At 45.9% G+C, this 12,266-nt stretch overlaps 2 protein-coding genes across 10 annotated transcripts in view; both read left to right on the top strand.

Moving 5' to 3' along the window:
* LOC147451774 (uncharacterized) overlaps positions 1 to 12,266 on the top strand; it is a 155,729-nt gene that overhangs the window by 76,969 nt on the left and 66,494 nt on the right. The gene's annotated exons all lie outside the window — the stretch shown is intronic.
* Positions 3,084 to 5,186, top strand: LOC147451776 (uncharacterized). Its single transcript, XM_086518815.1, has 4 exons — positions 3,084 to 3,817; positions 3,917 to 4,283; positions 4,374 to 4,535; positions 4,649 to 5,186. Exons 1-4 carry the CDS (start codon positions 3,267 to 3,269, stop codon positions 5,114 to 5,116), a joined length of 1,548 nt encoding a protein of 515 aa, XP_086374941.1. The 5' UTR covers positions 3,084 to 3,266; the 3' UTR covers positions 5,117 to 5,186.

Below are 12,266 nucleotides of genomic sequence, written 5' to 3'. Positions count from 1 at the left end.
TTTATTGCTCAAGGTTCCTTTTAGTTCTTAGGGAAAGAGAGAGCTTTCCGTCTTGTAGAGTGTTGTGGTCACGAACAAAGTGAGGGGATATTGTGCGTGCAAGTGAATGAGACTGAGAGAAGAAGAGAGAAGAGATACGACACCAAGAGGTTGTAAAACCCTCCTCCGAAGGCCCCACTCTCGTCGGTGAGAGTGGTCTAACTTGATTGCACAAAGGTGTACAATGCGAATTCAATGGACTGATGCAATGGGACTATGCCAATGACGACGACGGTGGTGACGATGACGACGATTTGATGGCTGAAATCTGGGATCTTCTAATCGCTGAATTCGGGGACTGTTTGGTGGCTGAAAATGACTGTTTTGGCTGCGTTTTTGTTGCTGAAAATGGGGGAGCATCTGCAACCAACTTGGGGGGAATCTGCTACGGTGCATAAGGCTGAAAATCTGCGTGTCTCTATGGCGGTTAGGTGCTGAAACCAGAAACGCTGGCTGGCTGTGTCTTCTCACAAAAACGCTAGACTGATTTATGTCTGCAAGTCAAAACGCTGATCTGGGTTGCTGGCGTTCTGCTGATGGGCTGCTATCCAAAAACGCTAAGTCTTTGGGTTGATCTGCAGAGAATTGTCGCTAGAAAAAAGGGGGGGGACTTCAAGGCGAGGATGCTCTATAAAAAACGCCAAGGGAGGGATGGGGATGGCGAGGGTCTACTGCTTTTGGGGGGGGGGTCCTGCTGGGAAGCTGCCTGTTGAGCGGGAAGCTCCTGCTGCCTCTTCTGCCAGAAAGTGCTAACTTTGGTTTGCTTATATATTAACTTAGCAAAATTGCCCTACCTACTTTTGTTGGAAAGTCACTTAAAAATAATAAGTGAAAATCCCAATAAATAGGGAAATAGGCTAAATGCAGTGGAAAATCCCCCCTAACTGATGCCAATGGATTCTGATGGGAATTCCGATGATTATGCTGTGTGCAACCGGAGGATATGCATCTATGCCAAGTGACTGGGCATGCACGGTCTACGAATAGACTCACAAAAGTGCCAGATCACTGCAAATCTAGACTTGACTTGGCTTGACTGAACCCTGCTGTGGTGTAGCTTGTCCACGGACACATAGGGTTGGGATGTGTCACGTGACATCCCCTCCTTTTCAAAGTGAGGTACTGGTACCAAACTGTATGGCGTCGAGGGAGATCGCCAACAGCATCCGGAATCCTGGAAGGGACTCTTCGCCAGCCCACTCTGATGTGTGGGTCGTGCGGTACTTGAACTTCATAAAGGTCTGCAATGCTTGCTTCTTTGGGGCGTGCCGAAAGCGACTCAAAGTCTTCTGTGGCTCCTTTGATGCTTCAACTTCGTCGAGAGTCCTGCTCCTTTTGTCTTCAAGAATCTCCATGGCTGAAAATTCCTGAAACCATCTCCAACACAAAACCATGAATATACCCATTCCATGTAAAGTGAAGGTAAAAAATCTTGTCTTCTCTAAAGACTGTGTATGCAATGTCGATGAACATAGAGACGGAGTGGCAACCCGTTCATCAAACACATGCAAACAATGCGATCGAATCTTTTCTGTTTGATCGAAAACAATCAACTGTGGCCAGGGTAGTTTTCGTTCGTCAAACGGAACTTGTCGTTCCGTCCGGCCGGACCCGTCCCGTCCTGTTCGTTCCGTTCGGTCATTTTTTTCGACAGTTTATGACCGTTGGCAGTTTTTTGACTGTTTGCAGCGTCCACTGTGTAGGCCTTTTGGAGCCGTTTACGGACAGTTTTGAAGCCAATTGCAACGCCCATGGCCCATGGGCCATTGCCATGCTTATTGCCCAATGCCCATTGCTCACATGCTCTTCCTCTAGGCTCTTCCTATTTAAGCAACCCTTCCCCTTTGTTATCCGACACAACCTACAACTACAAGCTACATTGTACAAGCTCTAGCCCTAAGCCTCTCAATGCTCTAGCCTCTCATCATCCATGTGCTTCCATTGAAGCTCTCAAGTGGGCTCAAGCTCTTGAGTCTCCATTGGGTCTACCATCTCTCTCCTTCAAGCTCCCTTGGGTGACGGGTCTCTCCTTCAAGCTTCCTTGGGTCTCTCTCTCTCCCTCTCTGTCCCTCTCTCTCTCTCTCTCTCTCTCTCTCTCTCTCTCTCTCTCTCTAATCTATTGATACATCGTACATCATACTAGTAGCTACTAGCTACATACTACATAATGCCGCCTCCTCTTCATAAAGCCTTTGAAAAGCATTGCCGATATTTTGAGCGGGTGGGGGGCAAGCAAAACTCTTGCAAGTGGTGGTGCAAATATTGCCCAAAAGCTATGACCTCTTCCATCACCCGTCTTATCATCCACTTGACAAAGATGGGAGGACAAGCGGGGCCATGTCCTAATATCCCCGAAGATATCCTTGCGGAATGCAAGAGAAAGTATCTTCCATTGAAGACACGCAAGGGTAGAGTCACCTCAGATGAGTTCGTGTCGCCGGATGTTGATAGCTCCGATTCGGAGGAAGAGGCCTCTCCAACTATGTCCATGGCTACTGGTGCCACCGCGGCCTCATGTGATGGTAGTGCCTCCTCCAAGAAGTCCAAGAAGTCCAAGGGGTCTTCAAGTGATGGTGGCCGGCCTCCAAAGCTGGCAAAGCAAACTTCTCTTGCGAAATCTGTGGGTGGATGCTCCGGCCCCTTGTCTTTCCTCAAGGAGAGACAACGAACGCAGAAATAGAGATTGCCCGCACGGTGATTGAATGCAATCTCTCCTTCAACATTCTTCGGTTGGAGCGATGGAAGAGGATGATCATAGCAATTGCGGCAGTTGGTCCATGCGAAGGGTGGACGGGTGTGTCATACCACGACATGGGAACAAAGAAGCTTGATGAAGAGAGGGCAAGGATTGACAAGTCACTTGAGCCCGTACGTGCGGGTTGGGCAAAGTATGGATGCTCTATCCTCTCCGACGGATAGAGCGACCGCAAGAACAGGGGCATCATCAACATTCTTGTTCCTTGTCCTCTTGCCACGTACTTCTTACGGGCGGTGGATGCGGGTTCGAGAGGGAAGAAAGTGACTGGGGCATATATTTGGAAGCACATCCGCCAAGCCATTCTTGAGGTAAAACCGTAAATCGAGCCTTTATGTCTTGAGCAATTGCCAATGAGTCCTATGTTTTAATTTTTAAGTTTTAACTCTTCTTGTCACAAATGCCTCTTGTGTAGGTTGGTGCGGAGCATGTCGTGCAAGTGATTACCGACAATGCTTCAAATTGCAAGGCAATGAGTAAGAGGCTAGAGAAGGAATTTCCATCCATAGTATGGACTCCATGTGCCTCTCATTGCCTTGACCTTCTCTTTGAAGACATAGGGGAGCTAGGTTGGGTGAAAGATATCCTCAACCAAGCACTCTCCATCATCAATTTCATCAATGTCAAAGTGAGGGTGCTTGCCATTTACCGCACCTACTCCGACCTTGGGTTGAAGAAGCCATCGGCCACTCGCTTTGCCGCCATGTGGCTACTTCTAGAGCGGCTCTATGATGTGCAAAACAAAATACAAAAGACCATGGTCTCCGATGAGTTTAAGGAGTGGATGAATGGAGAGTTCGCCGCTTCCGAACAAGATACAAAAACCATCCAACGGCTTTGCTTGCGGGAGGAGTTTTGGCAAGAAATTAAGGGTCTTGTCGTTGCGATCTTGCCCTTGTACAAGGCTCTCCGCATGACCGACATGGAAGGGGCAACTATTGGGCTTCTATGGCACTTCATAAAGGAAGCTTACAAGGAGATTGAGAAGTCTACAATCCTAGATGGGGCTCCCGATGGAACACGGTATAACTACATATTTATTATTACATAATACATTCTCTATATATCTAAATTCTACATGCTTGTTTCTCTACTTAGTACATTTCCTCTCTCTTCTTGTAGTGATTACCTCGAGGACTCTCCCAAGAGAGACGACATTCTCCTCCTAATCACAAAGCGGTGGGATTGGATGAAGAGACCTATCCATTACTTTGCGGCTCTCTTGCATCCGGCTTACAAGAAGCCCGAACTCTTTGCAAATCAAGAGCTTATTGAGGAGCGCAACAATTACCTCTTTAAGGTGCTAAAAGAAGAGGACATTGGAGCATTTCTCCAAGAGGTAATCAACTATAGCGACCAACGAGGCACCGCATTTACTTCCAACTTGTGTTGGAAGCGGCAATCCTTGGTGAAGCCTTTATTTTGGTGGGAGAGCTTTGGCTATCAATTGCCTACTCTCAAACGACTTGCTTTGAGGGTTCTTGGCCAAGTAAGTGACAAGCCTCAAACTTTTACATTTTGTGCTTAATCTCTTCAACTATAGTCTCTTATAGCTTATGCCTCTCTTGATGTGTTTTAGGATTGCTCATCGGGAGCATGCGAGCGTAATTGGTCCGCATACTCCCTCAGCCACACCAAAATCCGAAACAAGCTCTCAACGAAGCAATTAGAGCGACTTGTCTATTGTCGCTCCAATTTACGCATGTTGCGCTCTATGCATGAGATGCCTATGGCTCGACAGGTATAAATTATAAATTATAATCACGACTCACTCCATTTTCTATACTCTAGTCTTTAATTAGTTTGAATATACTAATTATGTTTTCATTGTCCAATGTTGTAAATGTCAAATAGGTCAACGTGGATGAGCTCACACTTACAATTGACACTCTAAAGAGTGTCGATAAAGAGCAAGACCCTGAGGAGCAAATGATTTTTCGTGAGCTCTACTTGGAGCTTGAGGAGATTGATCGCCGGGTTTCTCGCACACGATCACGCAAGAAGGTCGTCATCCATGGAGTTACATCGGCTACAAGAGGCAGAGGTGCCAGGGCTACAAGAGGTAGAGGCAAAGCATCAACAACACCCAAGGAGGCTCCTAGGACCTATGTGCGGCGAGGCTCCGGAAGCAGCTCTTGTGCGGCGGCCATCACTATGGAGGATAGAGAGCCTCGAGAGCCAGAGTATGATGATGAAGGCAACCTCATTAGTGATGGAGATTATGAGCCGTCATCCTTCGACTCTTGTGAGGAAGAGGATGATGTTGATGAGCAAGGCTCAGAAGAGGAAGATGAGGAAGATGATGAGAGCACTAGTGACTAATGACTTTACTATTTAGTCTCTCTATTATGGTGTGCCACTTTTTGAGTACTTTGTAGCCCTTGTCACTTGGTCCCCGGACTTTTTTGTATCCCTTGCCACTTTTTGAGTACTTTGTAGCCCTTGCCACTTGGTCTCTACTTATCAAATTTCAATGATCATTTTGGTTTATGTAATGCTCATTCTCTTTAGTCTTTGAGTCTTGACTCTTTTCATTGTAGTATTGTAACTACTAACTTGTAATCTATACAAATGTCAAGTTTCTATAAGTAAGTATTAAGGCCTAAGCCTTAGGCCCTTAGACTTGAGAATTTATTTGTTTTTTTAAATTTGAACGTACATAATGTCATCGTACATCATAAATTTTTTTAGTTCGTTTAGTACCGCACATCATCGTACGCGTAGAAAACGTACGTGACCGTACGGGACTACTATGCCTACATGCTTTGCAAAAGAAAGAGGTCACTTTCAGGTGGACACAAAAAGAGATTTCAGCTTTTAATCTCATAAAGATGACTTCGGATCCAGTAACTGTTTTACCAAATCTTTGGAAGTCATTTGTGGTCCAGTGTGATGCATGCGGCTACAGTATTGGGGCCAATGTTAATGCAAGATGGTCGGGTAGTAGCTTAGAGAGAAGAATCTTGCAAGGGCCAAAAAAGACAGCAAATCTATGAGAAAGAGCTACTGGCTATGATTCATGCGCTTTCTAGATGGAAGCATTACCTGCTATGAGCTGATTTTGTTGTCCAAGCAAATCATCAGACCTTGCGATGCTTCTTGACACAGTCCAAAGTTATACGAAAAGCAAATGCGATGGACAAACATTCTCTCTATGTTTCGGTTTTAGATTATGCATGTGGAAGGCAAGAAGAATGTTGTGGCTGATGCGTTATCAAGAAAGCCACAAATTTAACCTCTTGCAAGATGGGCAACGCCATGAGCACTACCTCCTCAAAAACGCTTTTAGATGATGCATGGAAGGCTATGTGTCACTAGGCCATTGTGACATAAGGTAATGGTAGAAAGGCATGTCCCACCGTATGCAGAGCATCGTGGTATAGATGCGACAATGAAAGCGGTCGAGACATTCTTTTATTGGCCTAGAGAGATGTGGATGCCTTTGTGCGAGCGTGCGTGATTTGCCAAAATGTCGAGTTTGACAGGCAAAAGGCACCACGGTTGTTACAGCCACTGCCTATTCCTGATAAGCCATGGGAAAGTATTGCTATGGATTCTATCTTTGATCTTGTAAGAACGCTGATAGGGAATGATGGTATATGGACCATCGTTTGCAGCTTCAGCAAGCAAACCCATTTCATTTGTGTCTGGAAGAAGATAAAATCTGCTCAGATGGCACGGTTGTTCATGTACAATGTGTTCAAGTACCATGGTATGCCACAGTCTATTGTTAGTGATCGTGCTCCTCGTATGACGAGCCTGTTTTGGAGCGGCTTATTTGAAAACATGGGCACTACACTCAAGTTTTCCGTCTCATTTCATCCAAAGTGATGGACAGTCACAAGAGGCTAATTCTATTGTCTCGGATCTGCTGAAATGCTATGTGTCAAGCAAGAAGGAAAAGTGGGAACAATCTCTGCCCATGCTTGAGTATGCGTACAACAATACCGTGCATTCGTCAACAGGCAAGGCACTTTTTGAGATTGTTGAAAGTCACAAAAAGGTTCCTCCTATTTTGCACACAAAGGACAAAATTTTTGAGGCACATCAATATGTAGAGCATGGATGAAATGTATAAGAAGATCAAGCTTGCCTTGGAGAAGACTCATGCAAAGCAAAAAAGGGCTGCTGATCGTCACAGAGTAAGTTGAATGGTCGGCTCCGCGGGATCAGTCGAGGGGGCTTGTGACGAGACCCTCTGTGGTGGAGCAGAGGCCGCCATTCTATGTCTGCTACTTTAGAATGAGACAATGAAAACAACGACCTTCTTTAGAATAAGTGCTTTGTTCTTCCGAAGTGATGTATCCTCCTACAATTCCTTGTGCTACCTTTTGACCTGGAGTAAGCTTAGGTTTAGCAGTTGTGTTAGCTGTACCCTTAGATTCATTGGAAGAAGTCTTTGATGAGATACTGTTGGTAGATTGGTTAGAAGAGTTATCATTCTTACCATTCTTACCGTTCTTACCGTTCTGAGGAGTGTGCAAGGGACTTGTGGAAGTCTTGTTCTCCTTAGGCTTTTTCTTGTTGTGCTTCATCTCCTGCGCGAGAGCAATCGCTACCGCCTTGTTGAGATCAATTGGATCGAGTACCTCGACATCGTACTTGATATACTTGTCCAATCCATAGAGAAAAGCCTCTTTGCGCTCTTCATCCGTCATGCGTAGTTGGGTACCTAGTTGCAAAACACGATTAGAAAAAGACATAACCGGCATATCATTTTGCTTGAGAGCGTGCCAATCGTCCTTCAATCGTGCGACGTAGTGAGGGGGCATAAACCGCGCCTTGATCTTGTCTTGGAAATCAACCCAACTAAAAGAGAGGGGCGTGAAATCGTCGGTTGCCTCTAGGTGCGCATCTAGCTGTGCCTCTTGCCATGCGTGGTACCAATTAATGGCATCACCGGCAAGGTACATAGCTGCCGTCAAAACTTTGCTATTGCTTGTCTTCTTAGTTGTCGCAAAATAAGCATTAAATTGATGCAACCAAGAATGAATAATTGTAGCATCCATCTTACCGTCATACTTATTGAAAATCAACTTTTCTGTTATTGGATTTGTTTGGAATCCGTGTCGTGGCTTGCGCCACCTGACCAACTCCCACGATCTTTGGGTGGTTCGGTCTTCGAGGCTAGGACTTGGGCAATCAATTCTTGAGTGAGTAGCTCTCGTCAAGCCTCACGCTCGGCCTCCAAAGCCAATCTACGAGCTTCACGCTCGGTCTCCATAGCCAATCTATGAGCGGCACGATCGGTATAACCGGCTTGTACAACGTAGAGGGCGGTACTATTTCAATTACCTGTTAACTTTACACAGAGCACTGAGAAGGGAAGAGAACACAGTTGCGTCCAGCGACTAGAATGTCACTGCGCACACGAGACCGACACCCTGTAGGCCCCAAAGACTGGCGCCCCTTTCGGTATTTCTTTATTCAAATTAAGGTAGACGATCCGACCACTTCGCACAAGCTTTCACAAAGCTGTCCAAACCTGGCGAGGGCTGAAAACGCAGGTTTTCGACCTGATTTTGGCAGCATAACGGCGAAAAAACCCCTGCAGGTCAAAAGCACCTGTCTAGGACGGATTCCCTCGCTATCTGGAAGCTTTCTGGTGAGCTGTCACAGAAATTCAGCGGTTGTAATTCCCTGTTTTTCACTGTCGGGTGCCCAAAAGCATGTACACGCATCCCAAGGCTCTCACGAGGCTCCCCCGGTGTTCCCTTGCAGTTTAGGTGCGAAGCCCTAAACTGCAAGAAAAACACAGCAGGCTGTAATTTGCTGTTTCGGATCGTTTTTAGCGGAGCGAACACGCCTACGCGTGTCCCAAGGGCTCCCGCACGCAATGGGACAGTTCCCCTGTGAATTGGACGAGTTTTCACACGAGAAAACTCTTCGAACTTGCAATCTTTCGCGATGGAACTGTGCGTACCTGTGGGGGATTAGCAATTAGCTAATCCGGTTCCTGTTCAGAAGGCTCTTGCCTTGGCAAACGCGCATAAACCCCCAGAACTGTACATGTTCAACTGAGTAGCCCAACTAGTGGGGCATTACCATATGTGCCAAAGGAGAGAGAGAGAGATGCACGAGAGCAAGTCATCGCGCTACATGAGACAGAGGAGAAGGCAAGCTTTCCATTAAAGCTGTAGGCGTGCATCCACTACTCACACACACACACACTGTAGGTCACTTCTGAGTGAAAAATCAGCCCCCTCTCTCTCATGGGCACCTCCTCCAGCTGAGGTGTCCTGCAGATGGGTCTACAACTGCCAAGTGTCCAGTTTGCCCCTTTGAGTTAATTCCCTAGTTCCCATTGACTTATAAAGTTATAAGTGACTTTCTGAGTGGCCCAGAGTTCATTTGGCGCACACAGGCTTCCATACTCATCAGAATTCAGTGCTAATTGGCCCGACCAGTCCCAGACTGACCGACCCAGACTCCCGCTGTGAGAAACCTATTCGGCCGTAGCCGTTTCACACTGGCCATGCAATGTCCACTTGCACCTTTTCAAGGGTCCCGGGGAAAACAAGTAAAAATAAAAATAAATAAAAATATCTAGTACTTATTTACGGAAGGCAACTGGAAAAATACACCTCCTGGTGACAATCGGCCTCCAATGCTGCGTTTCGTGCTGCCGCTTCCTCCTTCCTTAGTTCTTTTCTTTCTTTTCTTGCGTCATGCTCGCGTTCTAAAGCAAGGCGCTTGTCTTCCTGTCTATCCATCATGGCCATCATCTGCTTTATCATTGCCTCCATAGGGTCTGGCGTAGATGGCGAAGAGGGAGGGTTGGAAAAATCTCCTGGTGGGGAGAATCCTTTGTCGCCTCTCTCAAGCTCATCACTTGAATGCGAAGTATCCATGCCGCTTCGAGTGACGACCATGCACTATGATCTTGGGGTCTTAAGCTCGCGAGGAACTTTGGTTCTTGAGGGTCTTGAGGTTCTTGAGGTCCTTGATTTGTGAGAATCTTGGGTTCTTGAGGTTCTTGAGGGGTCTTGGGTTCTTGGGGTTCTTGAGGTTTTCTTTCGCTTGCAAATCGTGTTGGAGAAGGATCTTCTCTTCACCCAAGTTCTACCCTTTTCTGCGGGCGACCCCTTGGTGGCCTTGCGCTCACACCAAGGTTGCTTTTTCCCACCTCACGTCGATTGGCCGGCCGCTAAGTGTACGGTCTGCTCTCAATGAGTGAAAAGAGACACAAGGGGAGGCTGGAAAAGCCTTTCTTTCTTGGGATTCCTGTCACTCTTCAACAAAACACGATTAGGAATCGCCACGCCCAAGTAAACTTGGGTTCGTGCGATCACAAGAAGCAAAAAAAATCTTGTGGTTCTTTCCTTGAGTAATGCAGAACACTTCCAAAGCTCTGATACCAATGTAAGGTGCATCGGAATGAATGTTGTATTTTCTCAAGATTAGTGATCTTTATTGCTCCAGGTTCCTTTTAGTTTTTAGGGAAAGAGAGAGCTTTCCGTCTTGTAGAGTGCTGTGGTCACGAACAAAGTGAGTGGATATTGTGCGTGCAAGTGAATGAGACTGAGAGAAGGAGAGAGAAGAGATACGACACCAAGAGGTTGTAAAACCCTCCTCCGAAGGCCCCACTCACGTCGGCGAGAGTGGTCTAACTTGATTGCACAAAGGTGTACAATGCGAATGCAATGGACTGATGCAATGGGACTATGCCAATGACGACGACGGTGGTGACAACGACGACTTGATGGCTGAAATCTGGGGTCTTCTAATCGCTGAATTTGGGGACTGTTTGGTGGCTGAAAATGACTGTTTTGCCTGCGTTTTTATTGCTGAAAATGGGGAGCATCTGCAACCAACTTGGGGGGAATCTGCTACGGTGCATAAGGCTGAAAATCTGCGTGTCTCTATGGCGGTTAGGTGCTGAAACCAAAAACGCTGGCTGGCTGTGTCTTCTCACAAAAATGCTAGACTGATTTATGTCTGCAAGTCAAAACGCTGATCTGGGTTGCTGGCGTTTTGCTGATGGGCTGCTATCCAAAAACGCTAAGTCTTTGGGTTGCTCTGCAAAGAACTGTCGCCAGAAAAAGGGGGGGGACTTCAAGGCGAGGATGCTCTATGAAAAACGCCAAGGGAGGGATGGGGATGGCGAGGGTCTACTGCTTTTTTGGGGGGGGGGGGGGGGGGGGTTCCTGCTAAGAAGTTGCCTGTTGAGTGGGAAGCTCCTGCTGCCTCTTCTGCCAGAAAGTGCTAACTTTGGTTTGCTTATATATTAACTTAGCGAAATTGCCCTATCTACTTTTGTTGGAAAGTCACTTAAAAATAATAAGTGAAAATCCCAATAAATAGGAAAATAGGCTAAATGCAGTGGAAAATTCCCCCTAACTGATGGTAATGGATTCTGATGGGAATTCCGATGATCATGCTGTGTGCAACCGGAGGATATGCATCTATGCTAAGTGATTGGGCATGCACAGTCTACGAATAGACTCACAAAAGTGCCAGATCACTGCTAATCTAGACTTGACTTGGCTTGACTGAACCCTGCTGTGGTGTAGCTTGTCCACGGACACATAGGGTTGGGATGTGTCACGTGACAGCAAACAACACGTATAAGCCACAATGAATTTTTGAGCGGACACACGGTAAGATCCCCCCGTCCCCCCCTTTTCTTAATAGTCGTTTGTAATTGAAAAGCATCCAAATATGCATGAAGCAAACGCGGGGTATCTTTAAAGAACTCTCAATCAACCTACTTTGCAACAATGGAATGATTGCCTTGACTTTAGAAGATATCGCCTCCTAATATTTCCATATTGTGCTTTGTACTTTTTATGAAATACAATCGGCTCAAGTTGCAGAATCTCCTCTGGCTCATTCATTTCTCTGTTGAGTTCTTGTCAAGTCCATTATAAAATCCATTGCAATGCTTCCGCATACCTGCTCTTAGGCCTATCAAACTTAACTGTTTGACAAGGAATAATGCACATACATAGACATCATTATCTTCCCCCATACTTGGCCAAAATATTGCTCTATCATATGTGTGTAGGCATTATCCCTCTATGACCAACAGAAGGAGGAGATGGCATTCCTTGGCAACTTTATGCCTCAAATCGGTTGTAATACATAAGCGTTTATCCTTCATTCATACCTACCTTTGATGACATTCGAAGCATGTAAATGGCCAACCATTAAATTAGTTCACATAGCTGCATAGTCAGCATTTGCTACACATCATTGACAAGTCGTGATACGTGTTTTATACAAGTATTATAATGCCAATATATCGGTTTTAGGTGAAACTCTTTTTGATATTCAAAACACAGAGTCCGACATCACAATTTGCTAGAGGGCCTTAGAGTATTTGAAGCCCTATTTTGTTTGCAAGTTGAGAGATTGATATACATGCCGTTGCATTGTGCATATACAAATGTCCTTCTTAAAAGATGCAATGAATCACACGAGAAGTTTTGTGTTCAATTTACATGGGAATCATTGTCATTGTTGTGAAATG

This window comes from Adiantum capillus-veneris, chromosome 8, assembly GCF_014529385.1.
Source record: "Adiantum capillus-veneris isolate H3 chromosome 8, ASM1452938v2, whole genome shotgun sequence".
Classification (NCBI taxonomy): domain Eukaryota; kingdom Viridiplantae; phylum Streptophyta; class Polypodiopsida; order Polypodiales; family Pteridaceae; genus Adiantum; species Adiantum capillus-veneris.
This window is presented reverse-complemented; position numbering and strand designations above follow the sequence as displayed.

Excerpts from the sequence above, each read along its gene's own strand:
- LOC147451776 (XM_086518815.1), top strand. The coding sequence starts at position 3,267 with ATGAGTAAGAGGCTAGAGAAGGAATTTCCATCCATAGTATGGACTCCA. Across the intron at positions 4,284-4,373 it reads CTTTGAGGGTTCTTGGCCAA|GATTGCTCATCGGGAGCATG; the intron begins GTAAGTGACAAG and ends GATGTGTTTTAG. Across the intron at positions 4,536-4,648 it reads AGATGCCTATGGCTCGACAG|GTCAACGTGGATGAGCTCAC; the intron begins GTATAAATTATA and ends AATGTCAAATAG.